This window comes from Mastacembelus armatus, chromosome 21, assembly GCF_900324485.2.
Source record: "Mastacembelus armatus chromosome 21, fMasArm1.2, whole genome shotgun sequence".
In the NCBI taxonomy this organism is placed as follows: Eukaryota; Metazoa; Chordata; class Actinopteri; order Synbranchiformes; family Mastacembelidae; genus Mastacembelus; species Mastacembelus armatus.
This window is the reverse complement of record NC_046653.1, coordinates 4,073,243-4,096,190: the sequence shown is the minus strand read 5'-3', so window position 1 is coordinate 4,096,190 and position 22,948 is coordinate 4,073,243. Positions and strand designations below refer to the sequence as shown.

At 37.2% G+C, this 22,948-nt stretch overlaps 1 protein-coding gene across 1 annotated transcript in view; it reads right to left on the bottom strand.

Moving 5' to 3' along the window:
- The window catches only part of LOC113124054 (nck-associated protein 5-like), a 65,776-nt gene that overhangs the window by 24,213 nt on the left and 18,615 nt on the right, over positions 1-22,948 (bottom strand). Inside the window, exons 3-7 of the mRNA XM_026296517.1 lie at positions 16,561-16,651; positions 14,839-14,994; positions 10,745-10,813; positions 7,948-7,986; positions 6,451-6,570 (exon numbers count right to left, since the gene is read on the bottom strand). Coding sequence (XP_026152302.1) covers positions 6,451-6,570; positions 7,948-7,986; positions 10,745-10,813; positions 14,839-14,994; positions 16,561-16,651 — 475 coding nt within the window. The remainder of the gene's footprint in view (positions 1-6,450; positions 6,571-7,947; positions 7,987-10,744; positions 10,814-14,838; positions 14,995-16,560; positions 16,652-22,948) is intronic.

Genomic DNA, 22,948 nt, shown 5'->3' with positions numbered 1-22,948 from the left:
ATCTCCCAGCTCCCTTCCTACTTATATAAAAGAATGTTAATATTTGTCTGCAAAAATACACATGTAACTTTACAATAAATAGCATTAATGTTTTTAGCATCACTTTAGTGCGTGGGCAATAATATAAAATAAATAAAAATTAAAAAAAAAAAACGCTGGCTGGCAGCAGGCCAAATTAGTTGGGAATCCTCCCGATGGCCAATCTGAGCCTGCCCAAAATTCAATATCTCAGAAAATTAGAATATTGTAAAAAAATTCTATATTGGAGACTCATGGTGTCACACTCTCATCAGCTAATTAACTAAAAACACCTACAAAGGTTTCCTGAGCCTTTAAATGGTCTCAGTGTGGTTCAGTAGGCCACACAATCATGGGGTAGGCAGACTGACTGGACAGTTGTCCAGAAGACGACCATAGACACCCTACACAAGGAGGATAAGACACAAATGGTCATTACTAAAGACGCTGGCTGTTCACAGAGGAAAAAATGTGGTAGAAAAAGGGATAACCACAGCCTTGAGAGGATTGTGAAACAAAGCCCATTCAACAATTTGGGGGAGATTCACAAGGAGTGGACTGCAGCTGGAGTCATTGCTTCAAGTGCCACCACGCACAGACATGGGCTTCAAATGTCTTATTCCTTCTGTCAAGCCACTCTTGAACCAGAGACATCAGAGGCATCTTAACTGGGCTAAGGACAAAAAGGACTGGACTGTTGCTCATTGACCCAAAGTCCTCTTTTAAAATGAAAGTAAATTTTGTATTTCATTTGGAAATCAAGGTCCCAGAGTCTGGAGGAAGAGAGGAGAGACACAGAGTTGCTTGAGATCTGTCTACCAGGAAGTTTTAGAGCACTTCATGCGTCACTCTACTGACCAGCTTTATGGAGATGCTGATTTCATTTACCAGCAGGACTAGGCACCTGCCCACACTACCAAAAGTACCAATACCTGGTTTAAGGACCATGGTATCCCTGAGCTTGATTGGCCAGCAAACTCTCCTGACCTAAACCCCATATGGAATCTATGGGGTATTGTGAATAGGAAGAAGTGCTGAAGGCCACTATTAGAGCAACCTGGACTTTCATAATACCTCAGCAGTGCCACAGACTGATCGCCTCCATGACATGCTGCATGGCTGCAGTAATTCATGAAAAAAGAGCCCTGACCATTGTGGGAATTATTACTTTTATTACATTACAGCTTAAGGTATAAGGCAGTATTAGATTACTTTTATCATATTAAAGATTAAACTTGCATTAAAATGCATTTTTACAGTATACTCGTGAAGCATTTTGGTATGTGTGAAACAGTAGCAGTTTAGACATGAACTTGTTTTTCAGTAATTGCAAGGTTTCTTACAGGGCAAGAAGTGGACTAGACATAACATCAGATAGGATGTGCCTGTTGCTTTTGTTGTTGTACTCTGTCTTACAGGGCAGGTTGACCTCTGCCAGGAGGCATAGTAACATTGATATCTCAGGACATCCCATCGTTCTCAACCTATGGGAGAAGAACACGCCAGCTTCCTAAAGCTTGCACATTTCATTCTGTAATATTATCACTGGCTCGAGGGAAGAATAGTCAGTCAGACTTCGTGCCCTGACAAAGACTGTTATTGGTTAGGGAAAGTTTGACCCAGAGCTCTGTAACTGCTTTATTCAGTGTGTTTTAATAAACGGCTAATTTGAGACCACATTCATCTCCTCCGTTTTATCAATCAAACGAACACAAGGAACTGAGGGAGGACATTCCAGTTCCAACACCATGTATTGGGTGCTGTTCATGTTCATACTTTTCAGTAGATTAGATTAGATAAACTTTATTGGTTCACAAGGGAAATTCCTTGGTCACAGTAGCTCAGTTACATACAGACAATCTTGAAAACTATTAAATAATCCATCCATCCATCCATTATTTATACCCACTTATTCCTGTTTATGGTCACAGGGATCTGGTGGAGTCTATCCCAGCTCTCTCTGGGTGAAAGGCAGGGGTACACCCTGGACAGGTCACCAGTCCAACACAGGGCCACATAGAGACAAACAACCTCACACACTCACACTCACTCCTATGGGCAATTTAGAGTCACCAATCAACCTGACATACATGTTTTTGGACTGTGGGAGAAAACCAGAGTACCTGGAGAAAACCCACACAAGCACAGGGAGAACATGAAAATAGAATAGAAAAAGAATAGAAAGAGGAGTCCAACATTTCTGTGTTAAAAATCCCTTTTTTATTGGTTTTAAGTAATATTCTAATTTTCTAAGATACTGAATTTGGGGTTTTCATTAGCTGTAAATTCTAATAATCAAAATTAAAAGAAACAATTGAAATATATCAGACTGTGTGTAATGAATCTATGTAATATATGAGTTTCACTTTTTGAATTGAATTACTGAAATAAATCAATTTTTTGATAGTGTAGTACCAACTATCACATAAAAGAATAATTTTACCTAAAAACTCCCTAAGCCCTCTAAAAACCAACAGTAATACCCACAGATAAATGCTATTTAGCTACACAGTAAGTGGTCACAGCAGGAAATCACGTCTAATGTTTCTCTGGAGAACAATCAAATGATCAAAAATGAGTAATCGTAGTAATCTTTTTGTTTAATTCAAGGCTTGTTTTCAAGCCTTGAAGCCTAGTTCTACCAATATTCAGGTCAAGAACTATTATACAGTATATATCTCTTGCAGCTGTTTTTGGTTTTTAGACTGGGGAGTCAATACATATCCAATTTTAATTTTATCAGCCAGACACTACATGCACTGCTGAATGTAAGGCATTACTAAAGCATGTCTTGGCTGTCAATCTAAATTCACTTCAACAAACTGTAAAATGTACCCTGGAACACTGTTCATTTTGAAGTACTGTACACTAACTTTCATGGAGTACATGAAGACAACCGCAATTTCTGTCACATGTGCATGATACGCATATTGGTGAAACTCTAACATTAATATGACTCCTACAGTTTCTGCTTTTATAACAAAGCAGTTAAAGTGACTTTTCAGTAAGACAAAGAGAAAAACATCTGAGAGCTCTGTGTGTACATCTCTGTCTTCTAAAGCCATAAAATTGATGCTCACAAACCAATCTTGACTAAAGTAAAGAGCAGCATTTTGCCCTCTGTGCAGCTAGTTTATATAACTTCTATAGGCATGGATATATATGGATATGGATATATATGTGGATATAGGCTATTTGCTTTTTATTATATATTACAGTATATCTGAATATATATACAAATAATGAAATGGAGAACACAGTTTAGCTGCCAGCTCAAGTACTTAGCTGGAAAGTTCATCCAGCTGTTCTAACAAAATTATGTTAATGGCTTTTCAAAGCTGGAATATTGTATGGCTATTGCATTTACATCTTACACTTCAATTAACAAGATTTAGACAGTTACCTTTGTTCACTGCTGCTAGTACTACACGTATGCAAACCTACATGTGCACTCATGCTAAAAGTCCTGGATTCATGCAGGTATTCTTCCAAGAAAATGGGAGCAGGACACACTAAGATGATGTAACTAAAAATGTGCCAGTCAGAAATGATGGAAAAAATAAAGGGAAAATATGATGTGATATGATGATGTGAACATCAACATTTGCTTTCTAATAATTTACAGTGCCCATGTACACATTTGGTGTTTCATATAAAAAATACAATCCACTGAGGCATTTACAGTAATGCATGGCTACTAATCACATCACAAAAAGACCTGAACTCTTAAAAAAAGCTAAAAAAGAAAACAAGGCACTCCAGTATACTGAGACTGAACTTGATATCATGAATTAGGCTCCTGCAACAGAAAATATAAGTACAAGTAGCACACTGCACCAGTATTTGCAGAGCTCTAGGTATTCAATATCAGAGCACATGCTGTAAGTGTGTCACGTGTTTTGCAATTGACTTAACCAAGCATGTCTTATCCCAGCTGGTATAATGATAGCAAGAGATTCTCACTGCTGTTTAATAACTCAACATTTCTGTCTATTACAGCTGTAGTGGACCTAAAGCAGCAGAATATGTTCACATTCCTAATCAAGACAGGAGTGATATCCTTTAGACAATTTATGGCTCTAAAATTCTTAGGGACCTACAAATGTAAACAGGAAGATGGAACAAGTACTGCAATGTCAAGACTCTCTTTTTGACAAAGAGCAGGCCAACGGCCCTCACAAAGAGAACCCCTCAGACTCCCTCTACTCACCTCCTGCCATAAATGCCTTAAGACTACTCCCTTTTTAGGCATGACCTGAAACCTATACTTATGAACTGGTCTTTATATCCTGTTCTTGTTATATTTGTGCTTTGGTTGATAAACATGTAACCTACGACCAGACCTACAGAGCATCATTGTCAGACTACGGCGTGGTATAGTAGCTGTGCTGTTGTTTATGTTATTCCTTATAGTTAATCCATATAACTATGGTAAATTTTATTGATTTTCATTTATGTTGTTGATGAACTATGGACTCAGTTACTTAGTTACTAAGTTTGTCATGTGTTTGAACTTTGATGGGTGAAAAAGAAATAATTGTAAGAAAGTCAAGAGATTTCCAGACTTATCGAGACCCCCTCTCTCCCTGAGGAGAGGATGAGGTAGAAACTGTGTTACTGCCCAGCGGAGAAGAGACAAAGACATTCTCCCTGCATGTGGTTGTCCTCCAGCTGACCATCTCACATCAACCAACTCAATGAGACGACCCTGCAGCAGCCAGACGGAGAGCGAGAAAAGGCGACGAATGGACCCAGGCCCAAAGCCCGAGACTCCGGGGAATGTCTACTCTCTGCTACTCCTGCCGGCAGACTGCAGTCGGACCAGCCCACAGATGAACGGACCGAGCCTCAGTAAACCCGAGGACAGGCAAGTAACTTGTGGCTGTGCTGGTTGTCTCACACTGATCTCAGTTGGTCTCCATAATTACTAGAGCTTCCTCCTAAGCTGTGTTTAGACCTCAGACTCAAACACAGAACTTAAATTAATTTCAATATTTCTTTTCTACCACTGCAAACAACCAGCTGTTAGACTGTTATAATGTTTTATTCATTAATTCATCTAGTTTCTCTGACCAGTTCTCTCTCTGTTTCCCCCTATGTAAATAGCATGTATATACCATGTAAATAGTTGAATAAATCTTAAAAAGACAAGTAACTGGCATCATTAATGTTATTTCACACAGTAAATACGTCACTGAATTGGGAGAACTCTCCCTCAGATTGTAGACTGATATCCTGTATTACTCATTAATTGACTGGTTGATCCGCCCTTTAAAGGAGCTGGTGCCCCAAATTATTAAGATGGGTTATGATATTCATAATTCATAGACTAGACATAATAAACCTTCATGTTCAATACATGTCTATATTTAAATTCGCTACATAGCTTAAATCTTTTTTTTTTAAATATACTGGTATAAACAACTAACAAGCTGGGCTCAACCATCCATTTCAGGGGTGTCTTTCAGTGTTCAACTCAAAATGAAAAATATTGTCTTTACATCAAAAATATTGTCCAGCAATAATTAGTTATGGTAGAGTTCAGTATTTAGTGAACGTCTTGACATTGCCTGCTCACTGCCACAGAAGAGAAATAATAACCATGTTACTACAGCCTCCCCTCTACCATTTTTCATAGCAAAATTGAACAATACAAGCTAGATACAAGCTGTGGGCCAGTCTGTTGCAAATTAAATGAGCTTAAAACCTCTGCTCTTTAAGTTAATGCAAGGCTTACAAAAACTGATCTTTACACATCAGGAAAAAGAGCAAAAAATGCTAAAACCCAACATGGAGCCGAGAGGACCTGCAGAGTTGGATAATAATCATCTGTGGAGGCTGTACACCTAGTCTGTTAATACAGTTTTATTTAAAAACATTTACTAAAGCACCTCCACAGTGCAATTAGTGGTGAAACTCAACAAACTGAACAGTCAGCTACCACAAAGTCTAAAAATAGTACAAGAAGCCATTGGTTTTATCCAGTTATCACTGACATTTTACAGTTGAAAGTGTTCCAGTTATAGAAACCTGCTTAGCTCTGTCTCTGATTTCTGCACTGACAGACTGAGAACTACAGTTGAACAGGCTAAATTCTGACAGGATTACTATAAAAGAAGAGTGGTAAGGGACAGTAATGATTGTTTGATGATTTATAGTACATTTGACACTGACACCAGCTACACTATTTAAGAAAGGAACAATTTAAGACCCAAATGAATATATTTCTATTTCTGATTCTGATTGTAAAATTGTACACTCCAACAATTTCAACTGACTTGTACCCTGGGTAGATTTCCTTTCTTTGTGGCCCTTTTCTAAAGTTAGTGACCTTTACAAGTAGAGCACTGCTCATGTAAAATTCAAACAGCCTTGAAGCACACGATAGGCTTGTCAGTGTCTGTTTGTATCCATTGTGCTATGTGCTCTTACCTGGGAGACAGGAGTCGTGGACATTTTGACACGTTGTTGAAACAACACACTCAGTATGCGGTTTTGCTGTTCCAAGTCAAACACACGAGTCCGTAGCTTCACACATTCCTCTTTCAAATCCTACAAACACCCCCAGAGAGGAATAAAATGAACAGCCAACTGTGACTGACTGTATTTCAGAGAACTGCACATGTATCAGTTGTTAATTTAACATCTACAGAAGACAATGTTTTAAGATACACATGACCTAAAGACAACAAAAGGTTAAAGCAACACTATAACTTTCGCTCACAGTTTCCCCCATCTGGTTGAGAAGCACAATTGTCTGTTACCAGTGTTGTAAATACTGTCACTGTATAAGCTTCCCCATGGGCAGTGAAATACATGTGAATTTGTTGACTAAGCTGACTGAAACAGTGAATATTGATTCGTGTACGGGCTCGTGTCCGATCGCTGCCATGATGTTAGTTTTGAGAATTCTGTGTTAGATCGTTTTGTCTTATAGTTAGCTGTTGACTGACTCCCCCCAAGGCTACGAGTAAAACGTGACGTATGCTGTAAAGCAGGCCGCACTCTTCCGTTGGCAGCAGATGGGGAGGGCTGAGGGATTTTACCCGAACTTGAAAGTTGCACAGTGCTGTTGCAGCCGATGCGAGGCTGCTCAGGCTGCAGCGGCGGTAGAATTCGTCTGGTTAAGAGTTGTTCTACCACTGAAATAATTTTAGAGACGTTATTTTAGGGTCAAAAACCTACATAGTGTTGCTGTAACACAAACATTTTGCTGGAGAATCCTCTCAAAATATAGTATTTTCTATCAGTTTAAACAATTTAAACATGCAGGATAAAGCATTTAAATAATAAAACGGTAAGATAAAAAGAGAGGAAGTAAGTAAATTCTTTAGATGTACCATTTCGTGAGACTGTACGCCATTACATTTGTCTGTTGTCTGTTGTAGTTACTTGACATTGTAGTGTCCAATGCAGACAGCAAATACAGAATTAGACCCCTGCAGTGTTTTCAGTGTTTTCTTCATTAGTAATTGAAATCAGATAAATGTCTCGAGTCTGACTTGAGTCCACACATCTGCATAAAAGTGCCTACACTTGTGTGCAGCTGAACATGAATGCTAAAATGCAATAAGTTGCACTTTTTTAATATAGTAACACTTACCATCATTAAACCATCAAGCTGATCACAATGATTTTAGTTTTTCTTGTACTTACAAACATTTTGAGGTAAGAGATGCTTCTAGTCTTTCTTGCTCTTAGTGACATGCAAGTATTTGTTATTATGACAGTCCAGGCCTCTCCACATGCATGACTGTTTAGGCAGCACAGACCCGCTCCACAACCCCCGTATTTCCCCTGGCCTCACCACAAGTGCCTGACTTCACACCTGACTGTCACTGCCCTACTTCTTCTACCACAACTTCTTTGTCCACTGTTGCTTAAAAGTATATACATATAGATATATATATATTTATAACAACGACAAACCTTTTGTGTGAGAAGGGCCTGCACCACCTGGTTAGCCACCTGGAGGAGACAGAGAGAAATAAAACATTTATTTGGGGTCTAGTCATTATTTTAGAACGAATTTTTGAACTTTCAGTTAAGCTTTGAAATACAGAGAAACTTTAATGAAAATGACCAAGTACAAACACCATCAGAGGGAATGTAGAGGCATGTAACATGCTGTGAGGACAAATTGGCAGCATGTTGCATCACAGACTCAATTTCTGTGAAATCACACAGCAGTTGCCTGCAGTTAGTGTATCTAACTTTCCTCAGCACATAAATAAACCAATATAGAGTCAAAAAATGTCTTTTTTGAAAGAATGCTTCTTTTATGGTCCCCAATCACCTCCCTTGAAGAAAATTGGATAAGACTGACCAAACTTTTCAATTGTGTGTGTTTTTAGAAAAGGAAGGAAAAGCTAGTTTTGTGTTTATAACACAGCCCAATCTGAGATGCTTTCTTCACTGCTTATTTTGATTCCTGAAGCCAAAGTATATATCATGACTTGACAGGGAAATAAACACTATATTTCCACTTCTGTGTGCTGCAAAATAGTTTCTTTTGACTTCTTTCATTTATCAAAATGACTCGCCTGAACTCAGTCCGACCATGACACAAAGGCTTCTGAAGGCTTTTCCTAAAAAAGATTCATGTACATAAGACCGAAAAGCAGCAGAAGAAAAATTAATCCCACCGCAGAAACCCTGACATTTCTGTCCTCAACCAGAATATGATAAATTCTCATGGGCAGCAATCTCCATGGCAACAAGCCCATTAGTGAAGACTGCTAAAAAAATAAAGTTGAGCGGTACTTTCCGGGTAGAGAGAGATGGGGCAGAAAGGAAAAGAGATGCAACACAAAGTGTTGTCAGGGAGGAAAGAGGAAAAGAGTGCAGGTAGATGATCTACATGCAGTAAGGATTGGTGGCACTTGCTGCTCCAGCTCGAATTCTCATTGGTTCTGCTGTCTGTCCAGTTCCCTTCTATTGGCTTTCCTACAGGCTTCACTAACACTGTAGATAACAGTCTGAGTGTGTATGTGCATGCCTGTAGTATTAGATGATGATCATCTCTGATTGTGTAAGGCCTGACCTTCAGGCCTTTTCTGAGTCAACCTTCTGAAAATTTAGCTTATTTGCTTTGTTACAGAGCTGTAATATTGACTTGGTTTGCATAGCTTAGCATAAAAGCTGGCAGTAAGGGTTGAGCACCAGACTAGCTCTGATCAAAGTTAAACAATTAGCCTGTCAATAACTAACTGACATATTGTATCCTGTTTGTTTAGTTTGTATGATAATCAAGTACACCTGTACACATGGCACTGTCATTAACTTTTTATTTGCACATTCCTTCCTGCCGTTGGATTTTCAAGCTACTCTGCTCTGCACACCCAGGTCATGTCTGTACTGTGCATCTCCCCTTGTCTGCAGGACGTACATTCTCAAGTGGAAAAACCCTCCCTTAACAGGGGTGGAGGACTCAGACATAACCTGTCTTCAATCTACCAGGCTGCTCTTTCATCTGTTCCCAGGAAATTAAGGAACACATCAAATGTTTCCCAGGGAGGACACACTCTGCAGCAAGTTGGTGAATCAGAGGGGTCACGTGAGTCTAAATCCTATTGACTCTCACCTGGTGCTCACTTTCACTATTCACTTATCAGCCAGGTGTGAAGTGAAACCAACTCAGGAGTGTGGGTCTAACGACTCTTACCTGATTTTACATAGTTCACCTAATGAGCCTATAGGACTAGGGGTGGAGTGAAACTGACCTGGAAGATAATTTGGAGTTTCCATAACAGCTTTCTCTTAGACTGATGAAGCTACTCAGATGAGTAGTGAAATGTTTCAACCTAAAAACTAGAAGTCCAGTTACCATGACTCAATTTCTAGTTTAGTGCTTTTTAATAAAGCTGTGCAGTTTCCTTGCCCCACTGACTCTGTATTCTTGAGCCCTCTGCTTTTTGACAGGCATGTGTAAAAAAAACACAACTTGTTCTCATTTCTCATTCCTTGTATACTACTGTAAATATACAGTGATAAAAATATGGTTGTATGCATTATAAATGAGAGCCATGAGAGCCTGAATCTATCTTACCATCACACTCTCACAGTTCTTTTTTTGTTGTTGTTTTTGTTGAGAGTTGGATGAGAACATTGATAGCCAAGTTCATTTTACTTGTATAGCTCTTGTCATACACAATGCCAATTCAAAGTGCTTAACAGCAGCATAAATAAGTTAACAAAAGTTGAATCCACAATAAAAAAGATACACACATATATGAATTAAAATAAAGAAGCCTGAGGAAACCAAAAGGTTTTCAACTTTGTTTTATATGTAGTAACTAAAACCTCCCTTTGAATACAGAATACAACAGAAGTGAGGGCTCTGGTTGGACAGCAGTCTATGAGCACATCAGTAATACATTGGTGAAAACCAAAAGCACTCACAGTAACTAGCTTATATTGTTACCTTTGGAGAAGGTTGTTAACTGTTCCTCTCTGTTTCCAGTCATTATGCTAAGCTAAACTAATCCTCTGCTATGTAATACCTTCATATTTACTGCACATGAGAGTAGAATCAATCTTCTTCTCCATGTTGAAAAAAGTGAAATGAAACTGATAATGGACCTTTGAAGGCAGTGTGTTAATCCTATATAAAAATGTATTCACAGACTTCACTGTGGAAAGTTATAGTACAGGCAGTAGAGATATGTACCATATATGACAGTGAACGCATGTTTTTAAGAGTGGTGTTAAGAAGACTAACACTGACCTCATCCAGACAGCGTTCATACTGCTTCCTCTGATTGTCATTTTCCATTGACAGAGCAGAGTTCTCCGCCTGTACAGATAAAAACAGATGTACAGAGTTAAAGTAATTACTTCTGAATGTGCTGCTGCATGTATAATTTACAAAAACTTGCATAGATAAGTTGTCACACCTTAGCTGAAAATCAGGTATCACAAATGACATAGTCTTGCAAAAACCTGTGTGCACAGTGTAAGCCTTTGAAAACACTTAGACAGTAAGGCCACCAAAAAGATAGATCCAGGCTTGCTCCCTGCAGCTCTATGGGATTTGCAGGCTGTCTGAAGAAATATAGTTCTTAATGAATGACGCTTTAAATTTCAGGCATCCTCACTGTGTCTGTAAGGCTCACTTAATGTACACTGGGTATAATTCAATTACTGACAGGGGTTTTGCCTGACAGGTAACAGAAACCATTCTGGGAACTCAGGAGGCAACTTTCCACTGAAATGATTAATCCAGTAAATCTTAAAGGTTAAGCTATCTGAGCTGCCTTGTTTTCATTTAAGTGCTGTGGGCAACCTGTCCCTATCCTTCGATACAAAAAACAAACAAAACAAAAATATCATGTCAGTAATCAACAATCAACATCCAAACCTGAGCCCATCCACACCTGATTACAAAACATACACAAAGCATGTTCAGTATTCTCCTGTCTTACATGTCTTTAACTTATTTATATTCATTCTTCACATAAGATGTCAGTATTTTATACTTGTACATTTTTTTAAATTTACCAACATTTGTACAAGCTTTAAATTCAGAGTCCAGATAATTCCATAACTTTGCTCCATAAACAGAAACACACATCTGTTTTGATGTGGTGCATGCAAATACAGGTTTAAAATAATTGCCTTTTATTGCTAACTTCCTCTGATACGAAACTAAACAACTCTTGCCCACCTTCAGGTAGAATTATATTTTTAGCTTTCCACGTAACTAATAAAGTTTTTAATTCAACCAAATCCTTAAACTTCTTAATGTATCCAAAAAATGGATAAATTAAGGAGCTGTACAGCATATGCAGAGATGAACAATGTAACATATATTTTACTTTATACAGAACACCGGTACCTTTGCATACTTTATTTTTTACAGTCTGTGTGAGCTTTCCAATTTAATTTATCATCCCAAATAACACACAAAGATTTTACGTCATTCACTCTTTCAATAACATCTCCATCAATAGTTATTGTCACATATTCATCTTTTTTTCAATTTCCAAAAATCATGTATTTTGGTTTTTTTTTCCAATTCAAAAATAACTTATTTTCAAGAAAACAAAGCCAAAGACAATCTCTGCAATATTTAAATATGGTTCAGTGATAACAGTGATTATTATCCCGAGACTGTTCATAATAAACCAAACAAAACTGAATAAGACTGACTCTTCTCATCTTTTCTCAGAAAGGTGTCTTAGGACAGAGTTTCCATAAGTTAGGGTTCAGCCTGAAGGCTTGCTGCCAGTGAATGTAAAGGTCAGTGAAGTCCAAGTTATGAGTCTGAACTTTAAGCATGAGTCTTTTAAAGAATGTGTCATTTGAACTCACACTTGCTTTTAATACAAAAATAAATCACTTGCACAGATGTAAATGTTTGGCAGAGTATTTAGCGCCATGCTCCTTCATCCTTGCTTGATTGATAATCTGAAAAGAGCATCATATCAATCAGTGTTTTAGGCTTCACTGTCAAATTTCAGTGGATATTACATTCTGGTTGAGGTGCTAAGAGGAGACAGTGACTTGTCCTCAATCAAAAAAATAGACTATGTTCAGTATATTTTATTTTATTTATCTTCACACTGTTATTTATGGTTCTCTTTTCATTTTTCATGGTAGATTATATGGAAGGCACCCAAGTGTGCCATAATGACTGGAAAGTAGTTTTCAGCTAAATGGAAAACCCTGTAATGTTTCTCCAGTTCAGCATTAAAGTTTAATTACAAATGTGGCTAAGCTAAAGGCAGCCACCATAAAGAGGCAATGGCATGAAAACTGCAAAATACACTCAAAATTATCCATTAGGGTCAACAAAGTAGACAAGAAAACCAGTAATTTTAAGTCAACACTTCATTCTTTAAATGAAAAAAAGATGAAACAAGACAAAACAAGATCTTATGCAGCTTTCTTAAGTAGTACTACCACAGAAAATCAAAAATCAATAGTCCTAACATTGCCAGTATTTCCATGCTAGTAATCACTTGAACCTGCACAAACAGTGCTGTCATCTTGATGTAGGATGCAACATTAACCCTTGTGCACTGTTTGAAAACACTACCCTTTTTTATGTTCAGGATGAAAACATCTGTAAACTAATATATTAAATATATACTTGATATATTTTAAACTGCTGTAAAAATATATCAATTTTCAATTTCAATCTCATTTTATTGATAAAGCACAATTAGAACTACCATTGACCAAAGTGCTGTACAAAATAAGTAACAATAAACAGAATTGAAACAAAGACAGGATGCAGGTGGCAAAGACAGAATCACAGATAGACTACATAAAACACATTGGTGCTATAAATCTACTTGTAACATAATTATTATTAAATGTAAGTGCCTATCATCTTACTAGATTTTGCATTTTTTTAAATTGTTTATTAGAATTACAATATTTTGGTTAATCATTTTTTACATTGGTATTTTATTTGACTGATGTATGAGACTGATTTATGAGACTGTTCTGAATACATCTCATTGGCACCTATATTTAATGGTATTCAGTGAAAAGCTTAGTTACAGTACCATCAGTATCTATACTGTAGTATAATGTCACGTCAATAACTGCATTTGAAAATAAAATCACAAAGCAGTATAAAAAGTGAATACTGTTTCTAGGTGTTCTTCTTCAGACCATGCTTTGCAGTAGATACAGCACCATTGCTATAAATAATGCCTGGCTGAGACCCCTCAACAGATGGTAAATCCTATTACCTTTTCAGCAGGGAAGGTGTGACAGAGAGGTATACTGTACATTTGCTGGAACACTGACTCCAAATGTTAACAACCCTGTCAGTGTGTTAATTATCACCTCCTGGATATGAATATCTCCTTTGTCTTCTGCTGTTTCCAAGCCTGTGGGGCTGCTCTTCATCATAATGGGGACTCATTTTCAGTAGTTTGCAAAAATGGTCAGAGGCACGATGAAGCACTGATCATACTTGTTTATCATCTGCATATCTCAATGGTGTTTTTGGATCAATCCACATAGTCTCTCAGATGATATGAATGACACAGCAGTGGTCAGTTATCATTTCAGAGGTATTTAATTAAGAAAGTAAATGGTTTTGATAATATGTCTACACAGATGACTTCCACAGTCATGGTAACTGACATATTTCTTGTTTCAGTGTTCATATTTACTCTAGGCAGCTTTAGGAATTCATATTTACTTTAGGCAGCTTTTGAACTATTGTTATGGACATTGGATCTCCCTAACTTAAAGCTGACATTTTAAAACAGACAAGCACTCAGCTAGATATTTTGCATTTTATAACACCACTTAAAACAGCCCAAAACCTTAAAAATATTAATTCAAAGCTATAGCACAAGGGTCTGCAGTAGATTATGCTCAAAGGTTTTGATCAAGGTCAGTTAGAAAGGTATTACTGTAATTTCAATAAAGGGGCAGATTTGTCTCACAGGCCACAATCTGCAGTCAAAATGAAGTTGCACAGGTGAGCACATTGTGTCAAAAATTAATAACTTGTAAAATTAAGGATGTCCTAACACTGGTGCCATTTCTTTAAAACCCTACAAAACCTGTAAGCTTTCTTAAATAACAAAGTAAAAAACACTTTGGGTAGCCAGAACACTGGAAATCCTTGGCAAAACAGCCTTGTGTGCTGTCCTTGAACTGCTCACACAAGGCTGTATAGATAGCAAGTCAAATACATTTAATTTAGTAATACATTATCAGTAGTATCCTCAATATACTGAATACTATGGCATTTTAGGAATGTAGGGAAAGGACATAGGTAGCAGGAAAAGTGATGGAGAAATGGGAAATAGGTAAGGTAAGGTAAGAGGAAGACCATGCAATCCGCTCTACCTCCAGGGCTCTGAGTCGCTCAAGAAGGGGATTGCTGTCCTGTGAATTTTCTTCCAATCCCCCACTGGCCTCAGGCAACATGGGCATCTCTGCTGCTGTGGCTCCAGAACCCTCCAGACTGTCCTGCTGCTTCCACATTTCCTCCAGGAGTTTGTCCTGGAACCCAGAGAGTGTGTGTGTCAAAAATTCATGCATCAAAGTGGCTAGGAAATGAAGAATAATTCTCCCAGTGGGTCCCAGACTATATAGAACTGGAAGTTCCAGTACAGAAATATGTTTTGATAAACAGCACGCTACATATTTTATAGAAAAAAAACTTTGCTTCATTTCAAAATCTGATCAACCCATGCTACATTCAATCAAACCACCCCCTTGTGATCCAAGTGTCATGTGCATGTACTGCTGATTTTTCATGTTTTTATTGAACATGGAAAAGACCAAGAATTGTTGTTTTTCTAACATTAGCTGTTCATTGATTGAGCAGAAGAAACAAAATTATTGTATAAGTATAAAATCATTTCTGTTTAAAAAACAGCAGATTAGTGAGTATAATAGGAATCTGTTGTAATGACGTGGCACTGTGGAAATGTATGTTATTCTAAATTTTTGTTTTAGTAGAGGCCAGCCTCTATTTCTTACCTTAAATGCTCCTGGTCATTTGAATATTTTAGAAAAGGATTTGTGTTTTTTGGTTTGTCAGTGCCTTTTAAAATGACTAATACAACAATTAAATCCATTATGCTGTATTAGCATTTTTACCTGCCCATTTAGAAACTAATTTAATTTTAAGACAGAAACAGACTGTAGCCACACAATCACCCTGAATGTCAACTGACAACACAACAATCTTCGTATGGGCACCGAAGCATGGCAATATTTCATGCCTGTCCCGAGTATATTTATTTGGTTTTAAATAAATGCAGTTTTATCCTAATTCACTTCAAGTCAACATAAAAATGATGGGAAAATATCTGCCATTCAACTACACTGCAAATATCTGGGAAAATGCAAATAAATATATTGCGCCAGTATTTTTGATGAATTACTTTGACATTAAACCAGTATGTGTTGTTCAGATGCTTCAAGCTCAGTTGAACAGGTCAGTGGTAGGAGAGAGCTCTTCAGATTTGCTCCTCAACCAGGCGGATAATAACAATCAGCTCTCCAAAGGTACTATAATGCTTTATCTGGTTATTATGCTTTTATACTCTGGAACATAATTAATTTTTGTTCTCTGTTTTTGGATTGAGTTCTGAGTTCCTGAGTTCTCTGTCTGTCTCTTTATACTTGTTACCGTGATTGTAATATCTGTATCCTGTTCACAGTAGTCAGTTTTTTATTTTTCATAGCCTTTAGATACATATTAGATACAAAAAAAACCTAATCCTGCCATTTACATCACAATTGTGACAGAGTATATTAAAGACTTAACTCAAAACTTGAAGCAATAACTTTAAATTATCTTCATAGTGAGAGCAATACTATACAGCATGTAAAGATAAATCAGCCTTATGCCTATCCTAAACTAGTAAATCAGTCAGTGAAAGTGATTAAAAATCAACTGTCCACATTTTTTCTTATCAGAGTTTTGTATTACATTACTGAAAAAAATGTACTTTATCACAAACTTTGTGCAGACAACAGTAACATCAGTGTCTTCAAACAAATATGATATCAAATGACTTAAACACATCTTGTGGTGAATGAAAGTCTTTCTTGTACCTTGTATGCTTTCATGAGGTCCAGTGGGTCGACCTTTGGACCCTCCAGGGTGTCCTGATTCTGCAGCAAGGTACGTACTGTCTCCTCCATACTGTGTTCAAGAAAACAGCAGAAAAACTGGTCAGACTGCAGCCCACTGAATGAGAGAATTTCTATATATTCTAATCAATCAATAAATATTAGGGATAAACAATATTTCAAACCACTTAAAGTCCTAACTAGAATAGTTTGACCATATCAATTGCAAGTATATTGTATTTGCAGAGAGGTATGACTTAAAAATTTGACCTACCTGAACAGGACTATACATATGCAGGCATTCAAGTGCCTCACTGCTCAACCTGCTAACATAATCACTATGACAGGGCTAACATGCTGATGTTCTACCAGGTACAATTTTTACCTTGTTCATCATCTTAGATTAGCAGCATGCTAACCTGCTAATCAGCACTAAACATAAAATACAGCTGGGGCAGATGGGAGTTTCACTACATCATGCACTAATCAAGTGATTGGCAAACTCATTACAATACATTATCTAGGAACTAAATTCTTACACTTGCACTAAAGAAAAAAAAGGGGGATCACCAAAGTAGGTAGAACTTATCCTTTCAGGACTATGCATGTCTGCTGTGTTTGTAGTAGTTGCATGTCTGTAGTAGGTTATTTTAGTTTAAACCACAATAGAAGACTTGTGAAATTAAAGTCTATAGTACAAGCAATTTTTCTAGCACAGCAGATACAGTAATGATGTCAGCCCACTGGGTGCAGTGGACTGACATCATGAACATTAGACACCATCATCTAATCTGCACCCCTTAAGATGCCCTGATTTTTCCACATCCATCCACAATGACACAATGCTGACAGAGGAATTTAATGCTTATAAGAAGTTGAAAATTCTGTCTACTGTATGCACATAAAGATCTGCTGTTGAGAAGTTTTGTTTGACAGAGGAACAAGTCACTTGTTTATCATTAACATTTAAACATATTGTTCTAAAAGTCTATATGTTTATAATGATGAATGTACAAAATAAGGAAATAAAAGTTGAAGATAAACATTGTCACTTGTTGAACCTTGTTATGAAAAAGGTCTTAATGAACATATACTGTATATTCTGTATATTAGGAAAACAAAAATTCAGTGGTTCAATATTTTAACTGACCCTGAAACCAACATGCTTCTGCGACCTGTTTTTCACAAAGTTTCTGTAAAACATAAAACATTGTTGCTTAAAAGTGTTTTTTGTTTCTTTGGGGTGTAAAAACATGTTCTAAACACAACACTAACATATTACAACTAGTGATGAATGATTACCGTGACGAACACGTTCAAACTATTAAGGTTGACATATCAGGGAAAATGTTGGAGTAGTATTAATACTGAATTCCTCTGATTTTATTTTTGAGATGCAAGACAACAAGTTGCATTTAAATGAAACGAGAGAGCGTGTCCATGCCTCCGCGGTGATCCAAGAGACAAGGATGTGTGCTGTGTTATAATGTGTTGCTATCAACAACAGTCATTACAAATAAGGAAATCAAGTATTCCAGTATTTTGGTCACCTGACTTATTTTTGTTCATTTAAAATGTGTGTGTGTACCGTCCTGGACAGCTGCTAGTTGTATTTGTTAGTTTCAAATTTAAAACTTTTCATGTTTTCAGTGTGTGTATCAGTTCTTTTTTCATCTCATTTTAACAAAACTGCAGTAATAGTGAAACTCGTGATAACTTTGGTCCTTGTAATCGTGATATGAAATTTTCATACCGTTACATCCCTCATTACTACCTTATCATTTTAACATTGTGCAAATGTTTTAGACAACAACTGCTGGTTTCTGCAGATATGGCGTAATATTAGCTTCCCTTGATGAACACATCCAATATTCACACTCCCTTTAATTCTGTTTTTTTGTCTCCACTGACTCCTGAGAGAAAAATCTGACAGTTTAGCTGCTACATTCATGTTGACTAATTAGTTGTTAGCCTTATCTGTCTGCAAATGAATGCATGTCATCATCCACTGCAATTATGCAACTATTAGGAGTCAGTTTGTCAAGAAAAACAGCTACTAGTGCTCATTCTTCAGTCGGGTGCATATTGCAGAAGAAGAGACCATAACAAGATGATATAACAAGCGTGCTAAACAAACCTCAAATAATTTTAAAAATGTAGAAAACATGTTAAAATATTTCTGTTTCTTTCACATATTAAGTGGGGGAATAGCTGCATCACTGCACACAGATTTCTTTGGTCTAGTGCTATTTCCTTTCACATTTAAATCACCTTTTTTCGTGCATGTCATTATTAATTTGTCTTTTTCCACTGCGCTCTCACATTTTGCTTTTATGGATTCACCAACTTTTCCTCTTCAGACGAAGGTAAAAACTTTTCAAGATTTCAGAACACATAATATAGCAGCTGTCATTTGCTCAAATGGCATCTGCCGTATCAGTACGTGTTCCTTTGTGGTTCTGTAATTGTTTCCCCTCTGAGATGTTTATGCCTGATGGCCACTGACCGTGTATCCCATAAGGTGGTGCACAGTGACTTTTTGCCCTGTTACTTCCACAGCAGTTTCCCTCATGTCTGGTGCAGCTATTAGCACTAGCTGCTGACTGTGAGCAAACCATTGGCATTCCTGCCCCCAGTCACTGCCACTGACCTGAAACAAACCCGGCCAAAATGAAAACAGCGGGTGAAGTCAGTGATGTGAATACTGAACCTAAGTATTAATTTAGCTCTAAGTCTAGAAATCGACAAACTGAGTCATTTGATGTGAATATGTGAAATCTGAAAGGTCAGATGTGACATGCAGATATGTGTTGCTCAAAGGTTCAAACACACCATTAACACTGTCAGGGTTGGCGGTTCGAATTCCAACGGGACCTCCCATGCTGAGAGTGCAGTACTGTGACCGAAGCACTCTGGGTCTGAATGTGTCCAACAAATGGAAAATGTTGTAAATTATTTAAATTTATGACACACTGCATGGGGAAGAATGTAGTTAGAAAGTTTCTTCACTGTGTTTGTCCTATTCTGTTCTCACAAAATCTTTGACTTAACAAAAAAGCAACATGCCTGACATGTTAAAACTGTAATTATTAAAAGAAAGGTAATTACTATTATTATAATCTTGTTTTCAGTGCCCCTACATTACTTTTCTCCAGTGGTGTAAACTTTTGGTTTCCACTAAGAACATCATTACTTGGTCATTGGTCTATTATCAACACTAAAACAATTTCTTAAAATTCAGACAGTAAACAGACAGTAAACCAGGTCAGTGGCAGACATTGTTAGCCATAACAGAGGCTTATCTAAGGTCTCAGTAGTTCTACATTACTCCAGGAAACATCTAGTTACTCCACATCCTGAGTTCAATCATAGGGTAACGTACAGTGTGCTGAGGTTACAATCTACTTAATGCCTAGAGATCTAGAGATTCTACATAGTCCTAGGTAGTCTGGTCATCTGTCATTGGCAAGCACAATCCATGAAATCAAAAATTAATATATTATAAACAGGAAACTTCATGTATACAGCACACCTACTGTATTTAGTTCAATTACATAAGGGAAAAGCAGTGTGCATTATTCACAGCCTATACAGGACTATGACATGTTTCAGTCAGTATTACACCTGGATAGTTGACAGTGTCTCAGTGCTGGCTTTCAGCTGTCAAATCCTGCTATACAAAATGCCACTCCCAAAACCTAAATCTTAGATGTTTCTTTCACAAATATGTCCAAAAAATAGTTTTATCCTATTTTTAAACAAGTAGTATCATCATTATTACATACAGAGTTTTCAGGTTTCTTCTCTTTATGATTCATACAGCACTGGCTGTACCTCAGCAGTATTTTTCTACATTATTCACTAACATTTCATGGCATCTGAGCTTCCACATCATGAAACGCAACTGCCGCAATTCAACATTGACAGTTTCTCACATTGGAGTGGCTCCTTTTTAAGTTTTGTCTCGGAATGACTGCTGCTCATGGAGTCACAGAAGTTCATTTGGTTCCTATCAAAAATGTTCTCTGCAATATTTCATTCATTACCTCTACTTTTCCCATGTCATTCACTCACTCCATGCTGCTTTCCTACTGATTCCTACTGAAGCAAGTCATCTAAAATGAAGCTAACCACACAGGTCCTCAGCTTCCCCTCTTCAGAGTTAGTTATCCTTCTGTGTTTGTGATTGGGCACTGATGAGAAAATGTGTCTCCTGGTCCCTCTATGGACCATGCAGGAAATAATGCACAGCTGAGTGCTCTCAGAAAGACAAAACAAGCTCCCACCCTGTCTGTCTCGAGCCTGACAAGGCTTTGTAGTAGCTTCACGCAATCCCAGTCTCTGCTGGTCTCTCTGTATTCAATGTAATCTGTGTTATGAAAAACCTAATTTTTGCTTTGCTCTAAGTGAGTTAGGATGTTGCAGGATTACCCAGGATCTGGGTTCACACAACAGTGTCAGTTGTATCTTTTTGCAAAACCTGTAAAGCTGCTTACTACAAACTTCATTATTCTAGATTTCGGCATTCGGTTAATTTAACCTTCCTTATCTGGGATGCCCTGGAGAAGTAAGACAAGGCCAAACAGACAAAGTAAAATATTTAAAAGGATAATCCATAAAGTTCAGGAATTCATTAGAGACAGATTAAAACTGCTTTCAGTCTAAGTAGAAATCCCCATTATTAGTAAACAGACCTTTATACACAAAATTAAGTCCTTCAGACCCTTCTTTAAGAAGTTCACTGTATACAACTGATTCATTTATCACATATAGCATAATAATAATAACATTAACAATATTAAATTCCTATTATTCCTGTTAATTAAAAAGACTGGACGGGAGGCATTGTACAATATGTTGTTTAAATGCCTGATACAGATGCAATGTTACCAAATTAAATTTATTCAAAAGTGAACATGAAAAAAACTATATGAAGTTATTTTGCCAAGTTTAGATTAGGGGGGGACATAACAGACTGGACATCTTGATAAGCTAGTTTTATCTAAAAGCATGCAGAAAAAGTTCCATTGTCCTCTGTGTTACAGGCTTGTGCTTGGACTTTTTTTGTTGGACTTTTATTTTGGTTTTCGTTTTCCTGTTTCGTCTGGTTTAGCCCCAAGTATTTTTATGTTCAAATCACCATGATGAGTTACATCTGTGTTCTACTGGTCTTTTGTTCCATGTCTATATATACCTGCCTTGTTCCTTTGTTTCCCCTTGAATTATTGAGTTTACTCAGTGTTCAGTGCCATGCACCATGTCACTGTGACTTTTGAGTTTGCCATGTTTCTGCTCCTGTGAGTTTCAGATTGGACCTGTTCTTTTGGTCCGTGTGTTCCTGAGTTTTCTGTGCCTGTTCCTGTCCCTGCCTTCCTGAGTTGATTTTTTTTTTCCTCGTTCCTCAGCATTCAATAAAGCCTTTGTTGTCTGCAACCTTGGGTCCTGTAAAAATCCTTCTACAAAACCGTCGCACAGTAAAATAATTTTACATTTAAAGTAAATTTTCATTAAATTGTGATTATTTACACTAATTAAATACTAATTAAATATAATATCAGTGAACAGCAGCTATACTCACTGTGATTTTAGAAAATTTGTATTTGCATGAGGAAACAATTATATTCTCATGGATGTTTTTCCATTATTTAGGTGTATTTAAATGATAAATCCCAAAAGAACACTTCATTATCATTATTATCAGTCAGTGGACAAAAGATCTGTTTTTGTACATAATAAGGTACGCAGGGTCAGATATATTAAGGTGTTTGTAGCATCTTTTCAACTGCAGATGAGACACACTCTGCTCTAAAGACAGGCTGTATGTATCAGATGGTGGCAGCAGGCTGGGGTTTATGTACAATTGTGTGCACTCTTCACTGCACATGCATCTAAGGGAGGCTCAAGCAACTAACAGGGTGAGACATGTTAACAGAAGATGCATTACATTGGATAGACTTGGGTCACTCTCTTTGAGACTGTCAATTTTGCAAGGAAAATTTGCTGCCTATGCAGAGCTGATCAAGTAAGGCTGTAGCATGGAGGAAATACATTTGCATTAAACAGTACAGATAAGCTATAACTAAAGCCTGATTGTTAGAAACAAAAACGAAGCCATTAGGCAATTATTACCGAGTATGAAACTGTAGGTGATTACTCTAATGCAAAAGAATAATGGATGGGGAAATGTGGTTTGTGTTCATTAAATTTGAATAGAAAGTTCAAGTTCACCACCAAGGATTTAAAAACACTACAGACCAAAATAATTTGTTTTTTAAGTTTAAGCAACAGTTTGACTGTTTTACCTCGTTATTACCCGTATTAATTTCAATCTCCACCCGCAACATCTCTGAGTATCTAAACCTGCTGCATC